Genomic DNA, 27,456 nt, shown 5'->3' with positions numbered 1-27,456 from the left:
TTACGGAGAGAAAGAGTGTGATCTATCCACCTTCGTTCAGGTGACTTTACGCGGCACAAACACCAAGAAAGAACTGCTGCAAATGACACATGTGAGCATCAGAGGAAAGAGGAAGAAAAGAAAGCCTTTAGGCTTCTGGCCGGTACGGACGCTGCTGCTGGAGCCTCCGCTGCTCGTCCTAAGGGCAACACTACACACGTACACACACACACACACACACACACACACACACACACACACACACACACACACACACACACACACACACACACACACACACAGCCATGTCACAGTCCGTAAAGTGCAACTCCAGTCGACTCCTGCACTTATTACGCCTGCATATGCATTAATGAAGTTAAATATAACCTCTGCAGCTCAAGCACTGTTTTGGCACATCAGCTGCTTTAACAGACCTAAAGACAAAGTTTTCTGTAAAATCAGAAAGGCAATCATTCAGTTATCATTTTATGACAAAAAAATATATATAAATTTGAGAATTATAAAATAAAATTACAAAATAAAATATTAATAAAGAATAAATAAGGAATAGCTTACTATTCATAATACTATTAATAACAATTCAGGTTAATTTCCAGTTATAATACGACCTTGACCTCCCCATAGCTCACTGTGTCCACCGCCGGTTGGAGAAAACCAAGTTCTCGCTGTTAAAGGGGTAGAAAATTCAAGGAGGTGCTGGCAGGAGCTGGATGGGGGTGGGTGGGGGGTGTCTGGGTGAGGAAGGGGACGAGGGTAAGGGGATGGCAAGGGGGAGGGAGGGAGGGAAGGGGGAGATGGTGAGGAGAGAGCAGGAGGAGGAGGAAGAGGAGGAGGGGAAGAGATAAGTGATCTAAAGGGGAGACGATAGGACAAAAAAAAGTGATGATGATGAATACATTGGAAAGTTTTTTGGCCCCGGCGAGGGTGTCAGATTGAATGGCCTGTGCGCATGTGCGAAGGTGTCCAAACTGACAATGCTGGTGAGATGAAGATAGTGTTGTTGCTGCTTCTGGGCTCACGGAGGACGACGAGAGGAATCTACAAGCCGACAAGATGAGATCCAAGGCGAGGGCGAGAAAACTGGCGAAAAGTAGGTCTTCTGTTCTTCACCGCTTCTTCTGGCTTCCAGCCGTCGGCTCATAAACTCGTGTTTGTGTAGATGTCCAATGTGTCCCTGTCATTTGTCGGATCCTTAAGAGAGGAGGGGGCGACTCTTTGTCCAGAGTTAACTTTTTCTGCTGAAGTAGCGGCGTCCCTGCTCCGGATGCTCAGCCTCGTTCCCCTGCACGCTGCGGCCGTGTCTTCGGTGGTTCTCCCGGGTCCGAAAGTTTCATGTGTGATGGGAATCGCCGCTGGTGCTTTTTAGTTGATTCCACTCCTTCCTGTGAGGGAGAAGCACCGCCGTCTACATTTCGCCGTCTCTTATTTTCGGGCGTCGGAGGTTGAGCGGAGGCGCAGAAACCTTTCCAGAAAGTTACCAAGAAAAGTTGTGGAAACGGACAGTAACTTTTGTTTATAGAGCCGTTCCAAGTCCTGTGGAATCGTATTCCCGGCTTTTAAAATAGTGGGCGCTGTGGCACCGCTGCTCCGCTTCCGCAGAGCTCGCGCCGATCTGAGCGCACTCATTCACTCCCCTGCAAAGGGGGAAACGCCAACATGTGAATTAAAAAAAAAAAAAAAAAAAAGCAAGAAGAAAGAGCCATATTTTAATGCAGTTTATTTCGGTCGATCCCGCTTGGACCGCAGAATATCTCTCTCTCTCTACGGCAACTTTTGCGTGTTGTCCCGGGGCCCTCGGACTGCTGCCGCCTGGTTCCTCCTCCAGGGAATGCCAATCAATAATGCGTCTTGTGCAAGAAAGCGCCCATACCACTTCACAGTGGACCGCTGCTGGCGTCACACGGACAACTCATGCATTCACTTCTGTGTAACACGAGTATAGGCCTACTTCGTTGTCGGAAATGGAGCGTTTATTTCTTACATTCTGTTTATTGTTGCTGGTCTGATTTATCGGTCGTCTTTATTTATTCTGCATGGATGCATTTTGTTTTTCTACGGGGGCCAATCGGCTTTTTTTTTTTTTTTTAAATCCACAATTCATGTGAAACCCCGTTGCTTTACTTTATGTTGGCCTGTTTGGCAGTAGCTTTTGTCATGTCTTAATATTTATATTGTTAATATTATATTTGACTCAATGAGTTTCGAGTTGTTTTTGAAAATGCATAGCTAAAACACAGGCCATATTTAGCCGTGTATATGTCTTTGAAAATGTGAATGAAAAATAATTTATTTAAAATATAAATGCCTTTCTGTTATTGTTTTTTTTAATTTATATATTTGTTGGGCATGCTTGATTGCATGTTTACAGGCCTTTAAAAACTTTTTTAACTTTGCCAAAACCATTGGCCCTCTTAATTCAACGTGAACCTTGATCTTTAAACCACATATAATTCAGGCTTTAAAAAAAAATACTGGTATTTACATTTCTAACCTTAAGTGATTTAAATATGTTTGCACAGCTTTTAAAACAAACCTGAAACGTATTTATTTCAACCGAGTTTTACTCTAGCCTATTTCAGAAATGCTCACTTTTCTATTTCTGAAAGGATTATTATTAAATGTTCAGTAAGGGATTTAGCTCACATGAATTCAGATAAATTATAAGAATTAAAGAAAACAAGCAATGTTTGTTTTTTTTGCAGTCTGGTTTTTGTTATCATAACCTTATTATTCTTCCATATGCTCCATTATTGGAGCACATGGATCAAGTCCCCGTACAACTTAAAGACAGAGAAAAAAAAGAAAAGAAAAGAAACACGCTAAATGGGCTACTTTGGGAAAATACTTAAACATGTCGAGGGTCCTGCTTCTTGCCAGTAATTGCACTTGGTCAGGATCTCTAAACAGCCCTGATAGTCTGTTGATCCGGGTGCTAATGAACTCAAATACCTGGCTTTGAGCTCTCTCACACCGGGCCACTGGAAGCCTCTGCAGCCCAGAGGCCTCCGACCGGCTGCACAGAGAGAGAAACAGCAGACGTGAAAAATATCGTGTTCTTAACATTCAAAACATGCAGGCCCACATCTTTTGAATGCGACGCGTGGGAGTATATTCCACCCTCCTTTCTTTTTTTTTTTTTTTTTTTTTTTTTTTTCTGGCGCTAAGGCGAAATACACTCCGGCAGGCCCACAGCAATATTCACCAGATGCTTTGTCATTTATTTTTAACCCTCGTGTATATTTTCTTCTGTCGGCAGATAGCACACATACACGTCAAAGTCCACTCTGTAGCAATGTGTGACTCCCACATGTAGCATATGAATGTGAGTGTGTTTTCTTGATTAGTATGCAGTGGTTCCGGTTTGTTTACATCTTGCTTTTGGGGTCAGGATTAAGAGAGTGTTAGTTGGGCTTTAATAAAAACCAAGACATTACATTTCTTGCTCTGGTCCACACTTGCGTTATTATTTTGTTCTTCTTATAAACAGTTTAATAACAGTTGTATTGTCATGGATTGTTTTGTTGTCTGGACCCATGTTCCCTCTGCAGTAGAATGAACTGATTATAATGCATTTTAAATTGTTACATTTTTATTTTATTTTGAATAAAGAAGAAATCCACCACAGTTGTGCCCCCGCACCACAAATCCATTTGTCCAAGATGAATAAATCGATGGGCTACAGGTAATCCACCAAAGTGACAACGAATAAGCGGGTTTGCTCACATTAAGTGTGCCTATAGCTCCGTGCACATCTGTGGTGGATGTTATTTCTGTGCGCTACTGAAGACTGTTTTATTGTGCTATTCTGCTCGACCCATAGCTTCAAATTGGTTTTGGATCAATTCAAATTTCCAGTTGAGTGAACACTTTTTTTTTAAGTGCACAGGTGAGACGAATAGACGCACACACACACACACACACACACACACACACACACACACACACACACACACACACACACACAGACGCTGCTCTCGCGCTCTACTGCACGCGTACAGCCGCGTAATAATGTATCCAAAGAAACCTACAGAAATATAATTAAAATAGAAAAGTGTAACAGCTTTGCACACATTCAGAGAAACAGAAAGGTTTCGAATCCACACTGATTCTGACCGCGACTTACACGCGCCATTGGTTTTGTGAACCCAGTTGTGCTGTAGCATTATCAAGTCAATAAATTACTTTTTTTTTTTTTTTTTTTACCAAAATATTTTTTTTTTGCTGATTTTGCTCAAAATGACCCCCACCTCTCACCTTACCACACTGAACCAATACACACAGGTTCTGACAGTTTCCGTCTCATCCCCCCCCCCCCCCCCTGTCTCTCTCTCTCTCTATTTCTGGCCTATATATACTAATTGCCAGATATCCTATTGATCTTTGTGTTAAATGCCCCTCCGGCTATTAGATGGACTCCCAGTCATGAACTTGGCCTGGCTCAACAGTTTCTGATGTTTTGACAGAAGTAATAAAACCCAACCCATAACACTTTAAAACCAACAATAGTAGCTATGTTGAACTTCTGGCTAAACGTTCATGGTCCCGTGCATGCTCCCATGTATTACTGCCATGCGTAATGTGTGTCAGATAGCACTCCTCCATGTTCACAGATTAGAGCCTGAACATAAAAAAATGATATGATCATCAAATGAAGAAGAAATGCGATGTCAGTGTCATGTTTAAAAGAGACTACAATTAATTTGCTGCTTTTTATGTACGTTTATAAAACTCAAAATCTCCTAGTTTTAGTTGCTTTTGTTTTGAAGGTAGAGAATCAGTGAGCACAGTGACTCTGCAGCATAAACAAGTTCATTTACTAATACTGCAGCTAATTGATGAAGACTAATGATTAGCCGACAGTGCCTGTAGAGTCAGAGCAATTTCATTATTTTATTTTTAATGTCAGTAGTGCAAGACATAATGCAAAATGAAAATACCTGTGAGATCTTGATTTTATTGCTGCAGACCTTTCCTAGATGAAACACGGTGGGAAACCTGAGCCTTCTTGTGGTTCCACAGAGCCCATTTGCATTCGTGTGTGATAATGTGAATGATCTTAGCAGCGCTCTGAATCAGGCAACACCAGCATTGCAGTTTTACATCTGTGTCTAAAATGAAAGAGTGTGAACACTTTGACAATCACAGTCTGTGAATCTTTGCATCCACAAACTGAAGCCATTCAGGGGGATGCTGAGTGTTGATTGTGTGCAGTAGTCTTTGTTTTGTTTTTCCAGTTCTCAGAAATATTCTTCACCATCCAATCTGGAAGTCCACCTGCTTTGCAGTGATTTTTGTAAAATCAGGTTTTTGATATAGAAACGCTTCATTTACCTTCTTTTTAAATGCTGTTGAGGAGCATTTTTTCCCCGTTAGCATTTGGATTGATTTTAGGACCATTTGTGTCAATTTTTGAAGGATTGAAAAATTGTGTAGCTGAACTAATTGCATCAGTCCACATTTGGCCTGGCCACATATGCTGCATAAGTATTTGATTATGGAAGTTTGTGGGATGTGAGTTCCTCATCCGAGTGTGTGCACATGCAGGACACAGTTTAGTTTAGTGTGTTATGAGCAGTGAGGCTCTTAGTCTTCTTTCCGTATTTATCTCCAGGACTGGTTCTTAATCTTTTTCCAGTGAAATACTTTTGCACTGTACCTGTTTCAAGGCAACTGTATTCTCAGATAAATTATATGAAAGTAGGTACATTTTTTTGTCATAAACCCCCCAAAAGCCTGTTCTATTCATAACACAGCCGTAAGCATACCTATTTGTAACATTAATTTGTCACAGGAAGAAGTTGGATAAGTAAAGGTTTTGGTTATGGTTACAGTTAGTTCAATGGGTAGCCACTGTCACTTTCATTTTATTCACATAATATGATACAAATACAGATGTTTTTTGTAACCATATCTTTAAATTTGCTATAAGAGCAGACTCCAAAGATTGTCCTCTCCAGTAAAGTATTCCCTGTTATGTGGAGACATTGTAGTTTGAAGTCTCAGTTCTGCTTATATTCCTGAATCTTTGGAAACATTTTTTTCTTCCACCCATGTAGGTAATTAACAGAAGATTTACAACACAAAGACTAGTTACTCTATGAATTACCTGAATTCTAAAGCTCTAAAGAGGGATGATTCATTTATGGGAGCATATAGTTCAAATGGGGTATTACCCTTTTTTAAATGGCCTGTTTAACGACTGTTCCACTGCCAACTTTTTAATGTTTTCTTTCACTATCAGTGACTCCATCTCTCCCCACTGAACGCTGTGTGAGACAGTCTTTTATCTCCAGGGAAATGCTTTTATTGTTACTCAGTCAGTTGCTGCTGTAAATATGCTGCTGCTGCCGCCGTTGTTGCTGTTTTGGCCAAGTGACCCAAAAGAGACTTCTCTAATCTGGAGAAGTACAGGTGCCATTAAATGTTAAAATAATTTAGAAATGTGGACATTGGAATCACTTCTGAATGAATCCCAGTGTGCCTACAAAGTACAGAAAAGCCCTAAATACCCTTCTGTGATTATGAGGTTATTAATCATTTAGCTGTTTAAGGCATGATTCAATACCTGTGATCCCCAAAACAGTCTCACATCACCCTCCATTACATCGCCTTAAAATGTTTGTTTGTTTTCTGTTTTGGGGGGAGCTTTATTGAATAATCCATATGCAGTATTGTGTTTAGTTGATTTGATAAAAGGCCAATACTCTCTAATTCAAGACTATTAAGGTATTTAACTCTGACTACAAGATATATAAATAAAGACAGAGCTTTTGCTTTTGGATTAAGACAACTCAGTGTGGTGAAGTCACAGTGACTTTAATGTCAACTGAGACTCAATGAAGGCTTGAAAACATTTGACTGACTTTCCTTAACTCTGTGACACATGTGAATGCACACATAGAAACCATACATACACACTAATGCAGATCCTGGATGGACACACACACACATACACACACACCTTAGTGGTGACAGATTTTTGGGCAATGGTAGGATTTAACCCCAATCAATCACAGACTAGAAAGGTTGAGTGTAAATGTCATCCAAACAGCAGGAGCTGGCACTGTTGGCTGGCTAAATACGTGAGTGTGTGTGTGTGTGTGTGTGTGTGTGTGTGTGTGTGTGTGTGTGTGTGTGTGTGTGTGTGTGTGTGTGCGTGTGTGCGTGTGCATGCATGTGTGTATCTTTCTGTGTGTGTGTCTGAGTGAGACTGTGAGAATCAGTGCGTGCACCATACAGTTGTTGGAGGTCCCGTCACTGTTCTGAGCTTTGACCTTGGCACAGCAATGGGTGGGCACCTATTACACCTGGACACAGGCACCCACAGACAGACAGACAGACAGACAGACAGACAGACAGACAGACAGACAGACGACAGACACACACGCACACACACACACACACACACACACACACACACACACACACACACACACACACATTTTAGCCCTCATGGGTTCTGCCTGGTCTCATGCTGGCTAAGTCAAATTTTGAGTTGACATACAAATACCACTGCAATAAGCTCTTGCACATGGCTCTAAATCCCATTCATTCCAATGATACGTTGACCTCACATTATCCAGTTGGCAAATATATGCCTCCTTCTGCCTCGCACCATGACCTCATTCGCCATGTTTGTAAAAACACAGCAATCTCCCAATCATTTGGCGGCGGAGACTGTGGCATGCCTGAGAGACTTTTAAGATATATCCCTGATGTTTTCTTTTTCAGCAGCCCCCTGTTTCTCGTCTCTCCTCATACCCTCCGTTTTCAGCCTGCAGATGGGGGCAGGGTCTTGTTAAAAATAGCAGAGCGGTGTTCGGAGCAGCGGTATGTGTTGGCGAAAAGGGGGTTCAAAAAATGAAAAGCCATTACACTGCAGCTAAATGCATTTTGTCTTGACCTGTGGCTGCTTATCGAGTTACGTTCCCTCCACTGCTGGGGCCGCGTCTAGAAGACTCAATCCAGCTTCTCAGGGCTAAGAATACAACACGACTGCTGGAGTCATCCCATAGGAAATACCTCATCCTTGCTTCTTGAGTGTGTTGATTAACGCTAAATGATTATCTCTCTGTGTGTCTGATTGTCCACCTCCCGCTGTTAAACAGTGTGTGTTGTTTGCAAAACAAGGGGCGAATGTGTCGGGTCCCTAATTAGCGCGTTTTAGCGGCCCTCATGATTCCCTCTTGCATTGTGATATCCAAGGGATTGCTCAGCATCGTGACTAGTTTTATTTGGGTCTAATCCCGATTTGTTTGGTATTAGCCCGCTCACTTTCTCTCTCTTTCCCTTATTACAATATTTGTCGTGACCCTGCTCTTATCCCTTCCTGAACATCCTGTGATTATATTATCCTTCTCTGTTCTCCAAACAAGGAGACTGTGTCTTGGCGTGAAGACAATTTTTTGGCGTAAATTAACGCAAGTTGGGCAACAATTTAATAATAATATTTTTCAACTTTCTTCGGCAAAGACATACTGTGATGATATGATCTTATAATCGTATCGCTTTGCACATTTCTGCTGTCCACATTATAATAATTCAGAAGAAGTTATAAAATAATTACACAAATGCACGGTTGAGTCTCATGTAATGCGCTACAGTGGAAGACAGATCATTGGTTTGAACTTGATTGTATTGATACGTATTGATTTTGGAATCTTTTCCTGTTAATAGCGTCCAGCATTAAAATGAGCTAATTCAGTCAGCTGGTGGGCTTAAGCTCTCTGATCAGCGTCTGTTCAGAAGAAAGCGTTTTAGCTAAAAAGTAAATGCAGGAACACTTTTGACCAGCTGAGAAATACATTTATTAACACTCATGGTGAAATGTGAAATTTATTCTCAGTGAAATGCGACTGAACCAAACTTTTTATTTTCCTCAAAAGTTTTCTTCTTTTGCTGCGTTTCACATATTATTGCTCATCTCGCTACACACACACACACACACACACACACACACACACACACACACACACACACACACACACACACACACACACACACACACACACACACACACACACACCACACACACCACACACCCTCCAGTCCCAGTCGGGCCCTGCTGATTGCTGCTCATCCTGTCCAGATATGATAAGCAGACAAACTGCTCTGTCCCCTGGGCTGTTTGTCTGTCTCAGGAACACACTGTTGTGTAGCAGGCGGCGCGGCTCTAAACTCCTTCTGCACCGCCTCCCCTTTCATCAGACCGTTCTAAGCCTTGGCTCCATCTTCACTCCCATCTCTCCCACTCCTCCCTCACCGTCTTTTCTCACTGTGTTTCGTCATTACCACAAAGATGGGCACGCAGTGTCTCATTAAAGCGGATTAGAGACATCTCTACGCGTCTCACAGGGGCCGAGCGGGACATTTCTCTTCTCCAGTCGACCTCCCCCTTTTCTCTCAGAGATCAGGTTCTTTGATTTGGCCAGATAAAGACCCCTTTCATGTCGGTGGGGACGGTTAGCGATTACACTGTCAGACCCATCGTTTTGGTGAGTTTGACAAATTTGTCGTGCCGGGTGGGGCGGCTGTGGGGATTGTATTTAGGGGGGGGGGGGGGGTGCAGGGTACAAGGAGATTCACCGTAATTGAGCCGTCATTATCCAGTGACCCCGCCAGGCGCTAGTGCGTAGGGCTCACCAGTTCTCTATTTGTTTAATACTTGGCTAACTTTCTTTGTGAGTATGATGGATAGAAGGGGGGGTACTGGTCCGCAGATGAATGCCCCTGCTTATTTGACCGCCGCTCTTGAGCACTGCTGTCCATGAAAATTGGCTCCACTACATCCCCACTGCAAGTTTCTTTTCACACCCAGCTCCTCCCTAGTGCAACACAATTAGGCCCTGTATCACCGGCTGCCATTTATTTTCGTACAAAATGAAAACTGGTGGCATGTTGATTACTGAACTCACCAGAGACAAAAAGGCCACTATTGGTGTGGTTTAATTTCATTAAGTAGAGTGTGGTGCACAGGATAAATATATTAAGAGCTCCCTCTCATTGCGGCCACTCTGTATGCTAAACAAATCCTTAGGTGTTACTGTTGTGGAATTGGAACAAATCTCCTGAAATGGTTTGGTTTAAATGAGGCACATTTCAATGTAGTTGATACTTTTGTTCTCTGATGTGTCTTGTTTTCTGACCTGTTACTACTTGTCTGCTCTGGTAGTCTAGCTGTTGTCAAAAATAAATACATCTAGTCCAAACACGCCATTAAGTGCCTAATGCTGAATTTGTATTGCGTCATAATGTACTGAGAGATACTTTTAAAGATACAGGCATTTTGCTCAAATAGATGTCCAACCATTATCATTTGGCTGTTGCTGACTTTACATTCGAAAGATGTCTGGTGTGAGAGAGGTCTTTTCCTGGCAGGACAGTGGGGCTGTATTAGCTGTATTCGATGAAGGAAGTCAGAGCTCTCCTTGTTAACCTGGAATCAGATTGGATGTGAAGCGATGAGTAGAGTAGAATGTGTGTGTGTGTGTGTGTGTGTGTGCGCGCGCGCACACTTGTTTGTGTGTGTGAGTGTGGGTGTGTGTAGGTGTTGGAGGGTTCTTGGCTAAAACATTTCAAGATGGCCCATTAGCCGGCGCAGGCCCGTCCCCTCCCGACACTAGGATTCCTCTGTGCTGACCCCCTCTCCTCCACCTCTCAGCCCCTCCGTCCCAGAGGCCCCTAGCCTCATCCTGCCAAGTGTACGGTTCCAAAGTAACGACGAAGCTGCCTGCGTGTGAAAATATTGAATTGCAAAAACATCCCTGGGTGAGAGGGTGTGTGAATGGAGCTTTCAGCACCGGGCCCGACCCTGGCCCTGTGCTACTGACTGACGGACAACAAATGGCATTTTGTGTCCAGAGAGAGAGAGAGAGAGGGGACAGAGAGGGGAAAAGAAAAAGAAGAGGAGAGACACAGAGAAAGTGTGTGTGTGTGTTTGTGTGTGGGTGGGGGTCTTCAGTCTGGGGCCCTCTATGCAGGTCTGAAATGCCTTATCACATGACCCGTCTGACCTTTGGCCCCCACTCAGCTAAGGCTGTCAGGCTGCTCTCCAACGGGGAGCACAAAGCCCCACAGCCTCAAAGGCCACCATTCACCCCCCCGTGCAGCCGTACTCCAGAGGTAATAGGTAAAAGTAATGTCAATGACCTCCACTTTCCCTCACGCTGCAGGAGAGCAAAACTCTTAAGATTCGTTGATAGTGTCAAAGGTAGAGAGTGGCCATTTTGGCTCCTTATCCACTGACTCTACTTAGCTTGTGCAAGATGAAATGTAAAGCAAACTGAACGACCTCTTTTCTGGCAAAACGTTTCTTTCGGTTATAGAGACATTTTGTATGTGTTGTTTTCAGTTGATATGCACTGGGAATATCGTTGTGTAACTCAGCTCTATGTGTTATCTAAGTGTGTGTGTGTGTGTGTGTGTGTGTGTGTGTGTGTGTGTGTGTGTGTGTGTGTGTGTGTGTGTGTGTGTGTGTGTGTGTGTGTGGACATTAGTGAATTTCTGACGTCTCAGAGGACTGACGGGGGTCACAGTATGACCATAACCTCCTGTCTCGCTTTGCAACCCACACACTGGCATCTCTCTCTGTGTCTCTCTCCTGACCAGTCCTTGGATTCTTTCTTCTCTTCTCTCTTTTCCCCTCCTTCTCTGAAACACTGGAGTTTCTCTCTCTCTCTCTCTCTCTCTCTCTCTCTCTCTCTTTGAAAAGATGCGGCGTCTTTGTCCGGCCTGATAAAGGATGCCATAGTTCCCCTTTTCCCCTTCTTTGTGGCTCGGGGCTGGCGGCTCCTGTAGAAGTGCAAATGGTATCCTCTCGGAGGGGCTATCCCCGCGGGCTCTGGAGGGCCCTCTCTCTCCTCCAGGCTTGGCTAATTACCACCCTGCCCCACCCCACCTCCCCCTCACAGCCCCCACCAGCTCCCTGGTCCCTGGAACCATGGACGGCACATTCCCACAACCAGCACCTGGCCTTCTTTTCTCCTGGCCTGCTTTGATGGCTGACACCCCAGCCTACCCCTCCCTCCTTCCTCATCCTCTTCTTCTCTCCGCCCCACTACCTCATCTCCCTTTCTCTCCCACCCTTTAACTTCTCTCTCTCTCTCTCTCTCTCTCTCTCTCTCTCTCTCTCTCTCTCTCTCTCTCTCTCTCTCTCTCACTGACTCTCATTACTAGAGGTTTTAAATTGCTTTCTGACCCTGACAAACTGCTCTTGTTGAAAAGGGAGATGTCGACTAGGGAGGGCAGCGGATGTGAGCAAGAAATGGAAGAGGTGAGGGAGGCAGTAGAACTTTATGTTTTTATGTATCTATAGGCCATTTTATATTTGACTGCTTGTGTTTGCCCAAGAAGCAACTAACCATTCACAAAACCCCAAAAAAGTACATCTGGAATAAAAAAGTACATCTAGTAAAAGTACATCTAGTATATGATGAAAGAAAAAATATGTTTTTCTCTCATCATAAAACATTTGAAACTACTAATTTATATGGTTGGTACCATGGTTCATCTTGCAAAGTTAAAGAGGGACAGCAGAACATTGTATTACATGTAGAGGTCTGTGGTTTGTTAAATTTGACCAGTGGTTCATGCAGATTAAGTTGATATACTGCCACAGTAATGAACACACACACACACACACACACACACACACACACACACACACACACACACACACACACACACACACACACACACACACACACACCCGAAAACACAAATACCTAATTTAGTTGCATATTTGCGTTGTACCAGCCGTAGGCCTAATCAATAACCGGCCCCAGTGGATTTGACCAATTCATAGCTCGCCTGTGTGCAGTCTAGCGATCCCAGCGAGGGCATTTGGACAGCTTTCTGAGGAAAACAAATAGCTCTATTACAAGCTTGCGTCTCTGCGATGCTCAGTGTCCCAAAGGCAAAGTGCTCGGCCCGTATCAGCCTAATTGTATGTTCTCCACACAGGAAAAAAGGGAAAAAAGAGAGGTTTTCAGCATAACACCGGTTCCTGGCAGAGTCCAGACAGAAGAGTGATGCCTTAAGTTAAATAGGAGAAGGAGTATTTAAGAATGATATTGTTTGATTATCACATTTAGATATTAGACTGGAACTATATAATAAGATAACGTATCACATATTTTCTTGTTGTTCTACGTATTTGATGTGTGTAGTCTGATGATCAGTCTTCCATGAATTTTTAGAGAAGAAGTTAGAAGTAATTTGTAGTCTTCATTTTTACTCTTTCCAGGAAAAAAACACAAACACACACAAAAGAAATCCCTGTTCAGCAAAGCCGTGGTTGCATGTCCTGTATTGACTCCAAAACAATGCAGACAGAGGCAATGGGTGGTACTGTGAGCTGCACACACCCAGACCAGTTACACAAGTGTAGCAGAGTTTGGCTTTAGTTTGCAAGACTGAGACTAGCTTAGTAAATATACAAACACAGTTAATGATGCCAGGATTTTGAATTCGTGGGTTGATGCCCCAGCAGGGTTAGGAAATGCTTCAACTAGCTTTCAATGCTTTATCCAAGGTCTAGATGTAAAAAAAATAAAATAAACATTTATGGAGCTCCCATAACAACTAAATGTTAAACCAACAGCTATTGTACTGCTATTTTTTTATTCTTAGTTTCATAAAGCATAACTGTTTTAATCCTACTTCCTTACTTCTTGTCTCAAACATTGTCTGCCATCAAGTCTGGACATCCTGAGTATCTCTCTGTAGCTGCCACTTCCCAGCCACAGCTGCCCTTCTCTGTGCAGTTCACACATCATCACCTATAGGACTAGGATGATGTCATGAACTGGGCCGCTTCTTCCTTGTCGGTCGCAACTGTAACGACCTTCAACTGGATGTTACTTCTAAGTTGGATCATCTAGACATTAAAGTAAAAAGTCCTCTCTCGGATATCAGCTGGTGATATTTGATGTTGGTTGGTTTAATAGAGAATTTGCATGATTTTGCTCCATTGAAATGAATCCTTACTGCTAAAGAAGAGCTTTAATCTTCAGCCTAAAAACATGTCTGTATTGATAGACATTTGCTATTTGTGTAATTTTAAAAGTTGAATCAGTTGATTTGACTTGAATCATCTAAATCCTGAGATGGCACATTTAGACTTTCTATCTCCCTCCCCTCTCTACTCATCAAATCTAGCCACATCCTCTCTTTTGAGTTCGGAAAAGGAAAGAGGAAGAAGTTTCTGAATTCTGTTTTATGAGTGGTTAAAATGGCCACTTCTGTGGTTTTTGTCTGTCCGCGTTGACCGTTCTACTCGAAGTTCCTGAGGTTTTTGAGACATGTCAATTTAGCTGTTTTAATGGGGAGATGTTATTTCAAACAAATGTTTGCACTCTTGGACCTGAATGTCGTTGGGTGGCTGGGTGGGTGGAGAGGACTGAAGACATGCAGCTTTATTGTTATTTCTCTGTTTTAGCGCCACGTTGGCTTTGCAAATGTGTTTCTCTTCATTTGCCTGAAGGCAGTAAAGCTCACTTGGATGACCGCAGAGACACACGTGCACTGACAGAGGCATCTTGTTTTTCAACGGCACTGAGGAGCAGTAAGTGTTTAAGAATGGCACGGTGAAGCAGCGACAAAGCATACAAAAGAGGCAGGTGGGTGAGGCTGCCGCTGGCCTTGGCTCCATTTTTAAAAATGTTTTCTTTTTTATATATACAGCAATGTCTGTTTTATTTAGTTTGACGTGAAAGACCAGTTTTTCTAAGACTTGCTTGTGAGGTAGAACTTATAGTTTGGTTGTTATTTTTGTTGTGGAATATTTTTAATAAATTTGTGCTGGCTTGTTTTAGTTTTTTCTTTACGTTTTAGTGATGACATTTTACACATTTCGGCATAATAAAACTTCACTTTAGCTGTGAGAAAAATAATTCTACATTCAAATAAAAACTATGTACAGAATTTAAGATAAAATAGCAGTATTCAGATCCCCAGGTTTACCCTTTTGCTTCTGTCAATTTTTTTTCTAATATAAGGAACAGACTCATGCGTGTCTCTCTCTCTCTCTCTCTCTCTCTCTTCTTCTCCCTACTCATCGGCAACACGCTCTCCCATTTTAATTAAAACGTGGTGTGAGGTTTTGCCCTCCTGTCTTTTGACACCTCGCTATTTATCTGTCGGACGCAATCACAGGGCAGGACCCTCGGAAAAGAGGGGGCAGATTTTTGTTTTCAGAGAACTGCGGGGAACTTTGATGCCAAGTTCCTCCGCGGCAAAAGGCAAGGCCCTGACCCGGCACATCTGAGAGTACTTTAGTGAAATAACAGCAAATGTTTGTCTTGTATTGTATGGCACGCTGCTGGAGGAGCGCTAAAGCCCTTCTTCCAGCGCCTAAAGCACCTCTTAATAAAATAGTGAAGAATAACTCCTTCACCTTAATCTTCCCCTCAGATTACTGCACTCAGGGCGGGAAATTAGCAGCAGGCCCGTTCGCTTCCTTCTCTCTTTGACACTATTACATCTTTTTTGGCAAGTGCCGCCTCCTTGTCTTCTTTGTCCATCACCATATCCCTCCCTCGCTGCTTTTTTTTTTTGTTTGTTTCCTGTCTCTCTCTCTCTCTATCCCTCATCTCTCTGTGTGGTGAGCCAGCTGAACTCGCCATGGCAGGGGGAACAGCATTTTATTGGGTCAGCATTAGAAGCAACATGTGGCTAATGGGTGGTTGCATTTTCCATGGTCTGGTCCTCATCAGTGGAGAAAAGGGGCCTAAACAACTAAACATGGCCGTTGACAATTGATACGAGCCCTTTTAAGTGGATCTGCTCGGTTGCAGAGGGGTTTTTGGGATGGGGAGGAGCGTGTGGGAGTCTGTGTGTGACTGAACGCGCGCACGTGTGTGCACATTTGCCTTTGCATGTTAATTAGGATACTAACGGACGCACACTCTTGCATGCAAACACACACACCAGCACAGTAACCTTTGGGGAGCATACATACAAGAATGTGTGTGTTGTCCCTTGCGTCCAGGAGTGTAACCCACACCTTGAGTACGGTAGCGGCGGTAGCTTTGAGCCGGGTTCGTCCCGCCGTCTGATCCTCGTAACCAGAACTCTCCTTTACGGCTTCCTGTCCACTTGGCCCAACTTCCCCCTTGCCCGCCTGCCATCTGGGTCTGCCGAGAGACACACACACACACACACACACACACACACACACACACACACACACACACACACACACACACACACACACACACACACACACACACACACACACACACACACACACACACACACACACACACACACACACACACACACACAACATAGTAAGGACAGGGGTCCTTCTGCTCTAACCTGTGTCTTTCACTTACAACTGCACCTTTGAAACCAAATAACACAGAGGAGAAGCGATAAATCTATGTTCTCAACTTCTCTCGCTTCTCATTTGTTCTGACATAGGAATTCAAAACCTGTTTGTTCTCTCAAGCACTCTTCCTAACAATTGCATTTTTATTCAGAGAGTAGAGCAGAGTTGAGCGGTTTACGTCATGCTCTTGTAAAAACGAACACAAATATGTCTAAGTTTATTTGGGATTGGAAATGATGCAGGGTAGAAACAACAGACAATACCCAATCTCCTCGTAACTTTCACTTTGATTCTGTTTAAAGGACTTAGAATTTCAGTTTTGAGACAATATCGGATAATTTCGGAAATGTGTGCAGCTTACATGCGTGGCCATCTTGTTGATCCTCAGAAGCCTGAGATCAGCCTGATATCCTTTTGTGAAGTGTCAAGATCGAAGATAGCTATGTCTTAGCCTTCCTGGTCAATGTTGGCTGCAAAATAAGTACAAAAAAACAACAAAGTGTGGCAATTTTTTTCTTGCAATGCACATTTGTAATACTGTTTTCAAAATTAACAGCAATACTCTACATAAGAAAGTCTTCTTCTGTTCATTATTATAAGTTCTAAAAAATGTAGTAGCGTTAGTATGACTTAAACCCTTTGTTATATTAGCATCAAAGCCTTGTAGTACTCTATATGGGTATCTAAAATGAACTACCTGTGTAGATAGTGTTTTGAATTTCTGTGGGTTTACAGTATCAGGGGTTCTGGTCAACACTTTGATCACTTCCTCCGCTCTTCATACCTTCGTTGTGTTTAAGATTAGATCACACACACACACACACACACACACACACAACACACACACACACACATACACACACACACACACACACACACACACACACACACACACACACACACACACACACCACAGGTGGAAGGGGCAGTGTCAGGTGTAGCAGGGGACAATGCAGGGATGCGTAGCAGCGAGCCAACACGGTGTCTGTGACAGCGACAGCGGCAGTGCGCTCCTCAAAGCTGCTCCTCTCCTCTTTCATCACCTCCTGTCACAGAGTGTGTGAGGAACATCACAAGCCAAATAAATCTACAGTGCCTGGAAAAAAAGTTGACAGTTTTGACATCGGTGATGTCATTTACCTGAGGTAAAATGTTTAATATATAAAAAATAATTTGTTAGAAAATGTAATTATACATTTATTGTTTCCATGAGTGTTTGAGGTTGTAGAAATACTAATTGTATTAAGTCATGGTCAAAGTCAAAGTTGGCTGTAGTGAAAATTATAATAATACATTATAAGTTAAACCTAATGAATTGACAGTTTTTAATTATTTGCATGAGCTGATGGTATGCCGATATGCAAAATATACTTTTCATTAAGAGGTTATAAGAAATTTAGCTATTGGCTATTTTGCTCATTGAAGACAAACTTAAAAAAAATAGATAATAAAATGAAAAGATTGGACTGGTAAACACTGTTTGGATGCTGTAGTTTAATGTATTTCTTGGAGGTCAGAATATTTCGGTTAAACAGGTTGCACAAAGAACTCCCTCCAACTGAATTGAAAACTGATTTAGGTGCTTCAGAGATGGTGGGAATACCCCATGGAAGTGGATAAACAGAATTGTTTTCACAGGTTGCTCATGAGGGAATAAGCAGAGTAGGAACGGAAAAAAGACAACTTATTTATTTTTCAGTGCCGCAGGTGCCCGCTCACAGCTTATTGGTTTTTTGACTCTTTTACTCTAAAGAGGGCAATTTATGTCCCTCTCTGGTCTCTCTCTAGAGGCGAGGGGCTGAAGTGGCTGGCTTATTTTAGCAGGGTCTCGTGGTCTTGACTTGTGGTGACATATTAATTGAGGGGTTCCTCTAAAGAAAAGAAAGGCCAGTGTCACGATTGGTCCGACGTTGTTTGTAGAGCTCTGAAAATTGGTTCTGTTTGGCTGGAAAGCTCTCAGGTGTTTATTTACACATCAGAATGTTTCAGATGGCAGCTGGCTCTCTCCCGCTGTCTGTACGTGTGTTTGACTGTCTCTGTGGACGTCTGGATGCATATATGCTGTGTTTGCTCACGTATGTACATGCCAGCTGTGTCGTGCATGTTTGCATGTGAGAGATAAAGACTGTGGGGGGAGAGAGACAAAGAAGAGGAGGTGAGCGAGAGAGTTTCCTCAGCTCACCTGCCTCTTCTTGAGTTTCCACATAGCTGCTTCTCCTTGCTGTCCTCTTCATACATTATTGACCACACTCATTCGCACCAGCCTCTAGAAGTAGTTACAACTCAAAGGAGAAGAGCACATTGGTTTTCCTAACTTTTCTCCAAGGACTGATTTAATCCTACCATTGGTGTGTGTGTGTGTGTGTGTGTGTGTGTGTGTGTGTGTGTGTGTGTGTATGAGCTCATCAATGTGGCTGAGATGACCAAGCCAGAATATAAACTGTCATCAGGATCATTTACAGATTTGTAAATTGTTTTCCCTAGTTGAACACAAGGTCCTACATTCAGACACCCTAACATTGCACACACTTAAAACCAGAAATACGTAGGCTGTACATTCGTGGTTGATTTTCTTAAACCCAGGTGGAGTAGCTCAGCAGTTTGGCTACGCTGATGAGTGAGAGGAAGTAACTGCTCAGCCTCCTATCTGAACATGGTTACCAAGACAATCGTCTTAGCTGGCATTTCCGTGAAGAGGAACATTAAATTAACAAAGACTTCAACAAATTAGTCAGTTGGAAAGCTGGAAAATGACACATTTGTTCTGTATTTGTTCTGGAGAGAATACCTTGTTTTGGTAAAAGACAAGTATTGGTTTGCTTTCCATCTTGATTTTCCATCTTCTGTGATTGGAAATGTTTTGGAAGCATCATGGGAGACCTAAGAGTAAGTCAATTGTGGTGTAATTTTCACAATGGGATGCATTGAGTGAGCTAATGCATTGACCATATGCTGTACGGAGTAGAGACAATGTTTATCTACACACCATTTATGGGGCTCAACTTAAATTAAAACACAATCTTGTCCATACGCAAGTTTAAAGAAAGAGAAACTGGCATGCGCACATTGGACATCCATGCTCAGTCATGGCCTGTAGCAGGCAGCTAAATGATCCAGATATATTAGCTGTGTTATAATGAAGTGAGACTGATCTCTCTCTCTCTCTCTTTCTCTCCCCCGCTCTCTTTTTCACTATGTCTCTGCTCAACTGAAGTATCAATAATAAGATTTATTTGTCTTCCCCCGCAGCCTTGATTCAATTATATCCATCTCTCTGCCTCTTTCTCTTCCTCTGGCTCCCTCTCTATTTGCCCCTCCACTGTGGATCCGTTTCCAATTGAAGGCAGGTCATGCTTTGTGTTTCTATTTGTCATGACAGGGTTCTTTAACGAGTGGAGGCTCCCTTCCACTGTGGCTTAATCTGATCTGGAAAGGAGGGAGGGAGTGAGGGAGGGAGGAAGGGATGGGGAACAGAGAGGTGGGGGTAAGCAGGTAAAAGTGGGGTCACAAGTCGTTTACCTCCAACTCCTCATTGTCTGCATTTCCCCTTTTTAGGAAAATTAGATTTGTGTGATCCCTCCTCCTCCCCCATTTCCAAATGTGTGTTTCGTGTCCAATCTGAAGCCTTTTGAAGTTTGAAGAGTCCCTTGCCCCTCCACAAGCCCACCTCAGCCAAATCTCCCCCTCCCCCCCAAACCAACCCCAATACCCCCACCTTGCTGGCCTCCACCTACTTCCAGACATACCTCATTACCTGAGGCTGTATTGGAAGAAAGAGTGGCGGCTAATCAAATTGACTGCAGGTTTTTCTGCGATCAGAGGAAGTAGCGGCCATCGAGGGGTCACTGGTTCAATGTTAGACCTCAGGAAAATGTCATGAAGTGGAAAAAAAATCTCTGAAATATTCTCAAGAATAACCAACAGTAGCCTTTTAATCTCAAGTCATTTTATCCTGTCAACATGTTAATATGTCCATGGAAAAGTTGTCTTATGGTTATAAGGCTGACAGAAACACATTTTACAAACATCCCATGTATTTGTTTCTACTGTAGATCAAGCTTCATCACCATGCTGCAATATGACATCCATTTAATGCATTGCTATCAGAGTTACTTGTATACAGTTCATTATGTAGCTATCTTTTAAAATATACTTGCATATAATTAGCTAATAAAAACACAATGATTTACATTTTATTTTTGCTGAAATTTCAGAAAATAACTGAAAAACTTCTCTTTAATTCTGAAACCACTGGTTATTTGAGCTAACACCCATCAAAACAGCCAAAGGGAGAGCGAGTGAGGTACAAAGTAAATTCAGATAGACAGAGTTGAGTCTGTTTACAATTGGCAGGTCTGGAGTGTGAACATCTTGGGGTGAGCCTCTGGCTAACTTCATAGAAGCTGTGAATTAAGTCTTTCTTATGGGCTTCGCTATGCAAATGTCTGCATGCATACACACATATGCAGTAAGTGTGCACATGCACAAAGTGGCTCCTCCCTCAGAGAAACACACACTTGCATTTACACACACATCGCTTGTTAGTGCACATGAGGGATGATGCAGGGCAGCGCAGCTGTTGAAGCAGCTAAAGGCATTAGCTGGTACAGTTCAGCAGCTTTGCATTTGCCCATAGTGTGTGTTTGAGGGGGGCTTGTTTTAAGGGTTGCTAGCCATTTGCAGTGCTCTTGGATTTCCACGGGGAACACCGAGTATGTGATAGATACCAAGCATCTGTCCTTTTGCTCAGCACCGGATGGGAATCCCACAGTTTTTAAATTAGTCAGAAGGAGGCTGGATGTACATTTCTGTCGGGTGGATTACATGCTGAGGAAAAATCGCTGGCCTGAGCTCAGTGCTAGACACCGTCAGGAGAAATCTGTGTCAAATAAAAAATGAGTTACCATGTGCGGCTCTCAGAAATTGTTTCACATACATTTTATCAATTTAGTATTGAGACTGACCTACAGTGAGCTGCTGACAAAGAATAGGTGGATAGAAGTTCAGCTCAACAGGACACATGGCTGTTGGATGGATTCACTTCTTGTAGGAGTCAAAGGTTACTTTTTTACAACCAAAAGGCCACCCTGATGCCACATTTCAACACAGTGATGCCTACTGTGTGATATTTCCATACGGGAATAATATGGCTTCTGTAAGTGATGAACATGATCCACATCAGTATCCTGGATGGAGTCTTTGTGTGGCCGCCGTCAACAGCCTCATCCACAATGGCTGTTTCACACAAACAATAACTGACATATTTATGATCTGTAAATTCATGAATTGTTCCCTTCCACAGCTCGGCCATAAAATTTGCCCAGTTTGGAGTGCTCCAAAAAGGCAACAATCACAGGCTGGACCGTTATTATTTTTACAGCGTATTGTTGAACCCGCCATTCACATCTCACAAATCACCAGTTTTGTCCGTTTTCATTACTTTATTTTACGACAGACAATTGCATCTGAAAAGAAAAAACATCCCTCAGTTGTATTTCTCATGAATACAGACGTCTTCTCCTTCCTGTGTTTGTGATGATGGCGAGTGTGACAGCTCTTCTGACCTTTACCACAGCGTGTATGAACTCTCCTGCCCTTCCCTGGCTCTTCCTTTGGGGTTGCACACACATTGGAGTAGGACTCAAAGTTGTGATGAAGGCCCTCCGATAGAAAGCCCCAGTGTGTTTTATATACGTGTGTGTTGGCAAAGACAAGTCATCTGGGCTCTGGCTTCATGTTGACCTCTCACCCAAATTAAACCTCCACAGTTTTCTCCCTCTCCTCCCTCAACTTCTCTCCACTGCCCACTGCCAGGCACTTTTGTTTTCACATGGCCGACTTCTCAGGGAACACGCTCATATTTGTGGCTTTCGGGGTTGGCAGCAGAGAGTGCTGCGCCTGTCAAGTTTTTTTTGTTTTTTTGTTTTTTTTCACTCCGACTTACCCGAGCACCCAAATTGAACTGTTCAGTCATTTCCTGTCATCCCCCCTAAACCACCTCCCAATCCCATATTTGCCAATAATGTCAAATGTCATCGTTGAGTCTGCCAGGGCAAAGCATCATTTCTTGTAGTATGTCTTTTCCTCTGTATAGTAGCCGCCCACAATGAATGTATAAAAAAAATCCCCCTCCAAAAACATGAACACTGGAAACCTCTCGAATCCAGATTAGAAATTGATGGACGGCTCATGGAGCCTCCAGCACTTTTGGATCCTCAGAAATACATTTGTTTAAATGACCTACAAAAGCGAAAGCAAACATTTTGGTCTTATTGAGTAGCCGCAAAACCGTTAGCATGAGCGCATGGTTAGAAGAATCCTCCACAAATAGGCAAGGGCTCATCCAAAGCATGTCGCTGAATGTGAGAGAGAGAGAAAGAGACACGCAGAAAGAAAGGGGAGAGAGCAAGATGGTTATCTGAAGTGAGGTCAGAAATGAAACATGTCATAGCAAATTAGAGCCATGTTGTTTGAATTACTCCGGCCTGCTTCTTTAAGAACTGTCTGCCCCGTGGAAAAAAAAAAAAAAAAAAAAATGGGCAGAGACCGTATATTGAGTAAGAAACGCCAGAGACAAATGTAGAGAGAAATGGGGAAAAAGAAAGACACCAGCGGTAATTTACAATGGGAACAGATGAGATAAAGACATAGGAAGATATGAAAAGTAAGAATAACAGTGCAAGTTAGCAAGAGAGAAAACAGAGAGAGAGAGAGAGAGAGAGAGAGAGAGGCTTTACAGAAAAACAAAAAAAATGTTTTCTCTGGAACAAATAATGTGACTCGGGTTGAGTCATGGGCCTGCTGAGGAATGATGATGATGATGATGATGAGAAGAAACCTTGGACTCGTTCCGGCTTCGAGCTAAGTTTGGGGCATCATTTACCAAACTCCTGGAGAGGGGCCCCTGCCTATATGTGTGTGTATGCGCAATAATAACCACATTCTCTAAGCATCTTCGGCCACCGGGGCCTGTTTTTATAGCTGGGAACAGGGATGGGCCAACACTCGTTAGGGAGACTATTTCTGAAGATGGGAGAGGAAAAAACTGGAGGGCTCGAGAGGAGAGGGATGACCAGAAGGGGGTGTGCAGAGGGACGGGGAGCCCACAGGCTCACAGACTGGGCCGTACATTGCGACGTGTTGAAAAAGAGAAGAGCTGGCTTTCTTTGGAAAAGCCTGCACAGATCTCAGTCTCAGAGGCCTTTTTCCCCAGACAGTATTACACAACTCTGAAAGACTGAGAAAGCTTTTTTGAACAGTGAAAAAATGGACAGGCTAGATTGTTAGCTGAAAATCATCTGATCCAATATATAACTCCTCACGCAATGGCCGAATCACTTCATTTGTCTGCTCTTGTTTCCTTTCGTCTTCTTTACTTTGTTTTAAAATGTAACAATTTTTTCATCTTTTACTTTCCAAGATCACCTTCAAATGTGTTGCTCTGTTTCCCAGCATAGACCTCACACACGCACTTACTTAAGCAATTATATGGATGTGGGTGTGTGTGTGTGTGTGTGTGTGTGTGTGCAAAGAACAGTTGCACAGTGATATCTTGGTTTCTTTTCATATTGTGTAGCCACAAAAATAAAGGTATTTAATGGATGCAAAACACACTCGTACACACACACACACTCACACAGAAAGGGAAAGAGTGCAAGCCGGGATAAGCTGAGCTGGTAATCTTCCCTTCAACAAAGGAATGCATTTATGAGACACGTGTGTTTGTCAGTTTGTGTGTGCCCCGTTTGTGTGTATGTGTCTGTGTGTGTGTGTGTGTGTGTAAATGTGTGGGGCTGTGACTGTACACTGGCATGGCCACAGCGTAAGTATCTCATTTTTTTTCGTTTGCATTGTGTACAGCAGTGTGCCGCAGTGCAAGTCATGCCACCGTAAACACAAGGGGGGACAGGCGTCTTTGAATAGCAGCAGTGTGCGTTGGAAGACATCAGGCGGTGAATCCATCACGTTACCACTGACAGGCCCAACGATGGGAAATAAATATTTACTCTCAGCTTCCCCAAATCACATCCAGAGATTTCTCTCTGTTCTTTCTGTCTCTTCTTCTCTTGTCCTCAGCTACTATCCCTCTGTATTTCAGTCACTCTGTCCGGCTTTTTCTTTTTCCTTTCCTCTTCTTCCTCTTTGAATCCTTTTTCTTTATCGCGGTCCCCCGACAAAACACACGGCAGAGCAGGGGCCCTTGTATACGTGGAACACAGGTCATGTTTCCACTCAAGCACACACACCAACTCACACAAACGGGGGTACAAACATATACACAAACATGCCCACCACACACACACACACACACACACACACACACACACACACACACATACATACTCACACACAAACACATGCACGCACAGTCGGCCTGAGATATCCATCTGGGATTTGTCATGTCAGACATGGCCCATGTCTCTCTCTCCTGTAATTATGGCAGTATTTATTTTTTCAAATCGTCCCGCTGGGTTAGGAGCGTCCCGTTGTGTGGTTTGAATGTTGAAACACACTCCTCTCAAGACATCCAGCTTAGCAGGAAAAAAAAGGCTCACAGTACATTGACTAGAAATTGGTAACCCATAATTCAGAGATTTAATGTGATGTGGAGGAAGTGTGCACGTGTGTGTTTGCATGAGTGTTTGTGCACAGCGGTGAATGCAAGTATAGGAAAAAGCAGATGAGGCTGTAACTTTTCACAGCGGAGTAAACGCTTGACAGATTGAGTCTCGCCATTGCCAAGAGAGTGAGATCTGATATTATAATGTCTCATTGCCTTACATAACACTTATGACCCACACATAATGCCTGACTGACTTTGTAACAACTTCTGCATGTGTAATGTATAAATTCAGACTACTTGCCTCACACGCGGTAGTCATCTGAAGAGGACCTTGTTACCAAGTTAGGTTTTAAAAATCTATCAACAGAAATAGAAAATCTGTTTGTCAAACGAATAAAAAAGCAATGTATCACCTATGGCTCTTGGAAATTGTGATTAGATCTTTTACTGTTTTTTTTGTCTAAATATCTTCAGATTAAAAGATAATGAAACGTTTTTATTTTCAGTGCCATATATTTTTATGTTTTCTTTCTTACTCTTCACAGAACTGGCTCACAGTTCATCCAACTGTTACCAACTTAGTCCTAAACAAAGACTATGATTGTCTTTTGGCAAGAACAATTCTTATAGTTTTGCCCACTTTTCTTCATCACAGAAGTGTAGAGCCAGCCCCCTGGTTCCCCTCAGGTAAACACTGTTAGCTCTGTCAGCACTGTTGCCGTTGTTTGCACGGTTAGCGGCTTGTTCAGCAAACCAGCTGTCACTGTGTTTAGCACCTTTAAAGCTGTGTCTAGTCATGAATCTTCATCCTATCGTCTGGAGAATAACCATAAAGTTGAATGAACACCTCTCCTAAAGCTGTTTCAGCTGGTGCAATCCTGGTAAATCCTGCCATCCTAAAGATGAGTGTCTTTAGGGTTGCACCACTCATAGTAATGACTGTGCGAGTATGTTTGTGGGGGTGTCTACTCAGCCGAGGGAAATCGCCCTCTGTACTGGTTACTCTCAATGAACTTGGCGCTCACGCCACCTTTTTTTACCACTCCTCGCCTCCTTTCACTTTCTCTTTCCTGTCTGTCTGTCTCCTCATTTCTCTCCATTGCCTTACAAATCATTTACCCTCTCACTGTCTTTTTATCTCTTTCCTCCAAGCTGCCTTATTCCTCTCTTGACAAAAACACAGATGAGTCCCCTTGAAAAAAAAAAAAAAAAAAAAAAAAAAAAACGACAAGATAGAGATAATGGCAATCGGCCCGGGGTGCTAATCAACGACTATCGTGGGAAAAGCGCAGGGGGACGGGGGCGGCGGTGGTGGTGGAGTTGGTGGTAGGAGGAAAAACCAGGCCCATTGTCCTTGGGAGATTAAAGTCCCAGAAAAGGCGGCATTGTCCACCGACGGGGATAAATCTTCCTCCTCCCGTCACTCAGGGGTTGAATTCAATTCTCCTCAACCCCTCCTAAAAGAGAGGCTTATCTCCTGCTCAATAGCTTGTTGCGCTACAAGCCATGCTGGAATGCACCAAGTTGTATCCCTGACACCCGCTCACTGAGTTAAAAAGGAATTAGGGGTGGGGGCTGGGGGTGGAAGAGAGAGAAAGTGAGTGCCTGAATTGCGACCTCTACTTTGCTAGAGGATGTGTGCTGGGAGGCAGATTGAAGTGCTGATAGAAGCTGACAGAAGAAGAGGGGACGAGGGAGCAGGATTGATTGACTGCTGCCGGGGGATTGAGGCCAGCGGAGAAGAATAGCGTCCCGCTCGGTCCACTTTCTCCGGGGCTGCGAGCAGCATGGTAAACTGCTGCCCCATTGGAGGACAGACAGAGGAGCCCCAGCGGAAGGAACCTCTTGGGAGCTCCTGGCATGCCGTCTGGATGCCACCTAACAAACTCACCCCCTTCTTTCCTTTGCCCCCCTATTGCTACAGCAGCATCTCTGTAACTCCGGTCCAGCATCACCAGTTGCTAAGACTCACTGCATACAACACTTGGATGCCCCACACACCCTCCGAACAGATTCAATTCAGACCCCCCTAGTCCCACGAAAAGGGATAGACAGAGACAGAGAAAGGATGGTTGGTAAATAAAAAGAACTTGTGCAGACTCTGGCCCTGCTCTGTTTGGCCCAAGGGAGAAAAACAAGCCCTGCATCCACATTTTTCACCCCTTTCTCTTTCACTCTACCCCCATTGGAGCTATCTCCGGGAAGAGACACAAAAAAGACAGACGAGAGAAAGCAAGAGAAATGGATGGTGAGAGAGAGAGAGGGTGAGAGAGAGGGAGAGATATCGATATAACATTCACTGAATGCCCCTTCACTTTACCACTCCTCTCCTTAGAAAACAAGATTTTCCCCTCTTTTGGACTCCCTTACCCTCCCACCCTCCTCCTGTTGCCCCTTGTATGAAAAAACAGGATTTTTCCGCTTTGCCACCAATTTCCCTGTTTGTTCTTTATGCCCACTCTGTCGTCGCTTTCACAATGCACCCCTCCCTCTCCTCAGCCCCCATTGACTGTGACTTGGCTCCACTTAATGACGGGGCTTACACCTGCTTACAGGATTAAAT

General features: G+C 43.4%; 1 protein-coding gene across 1 annotated transcript in view; it reads left to right on the top strand.

Moving 5' to 3' along the window:
• Nucleotides 1-995: 995 nt before the first annotated feature.
• Nucleotides 996-27,456, top strand: part of LOC129099420 (histone-lysine N-methyltransferase PRDM16-like) — a 153,610-nt gene continuing 127,149 nt past the window's right edge. Inside the window, exon 1 of the mRNA XM_054608656.1 lies at nucleotides 996-1,090. Within this exon, the coding sequence (XP_054464631.1) occupies nucleotides 1,054-1,090 (37 nt within the window). The 5' untranslated portion in view covers nucleotides 996-1,053. The remainder of the gene's footprint in view (nucleotides 1,091-27,456) is intronic.

The sequence above is a fragment of the Anoplopoma fimbria genome, chromosome 12, assembly GCF_027596085.1.
Source record: "Anoplopoma fimbria isolate UVic2021 breed Golden Eagle Sablefish chromosome 12, Afim_UVic_2022, whole genome shotgun sequence".
NCBI lineage: Eukaryota > Metazoa > Chordata > Actinopteri > Perciformes > Anoplopomatidae > Anoplopoma > Anoplopoma fimbria.
Note: the sequence above shows the minus strand (reverse complement) of the source record. Positions and strands in the feature narration are given on the sequence as shown.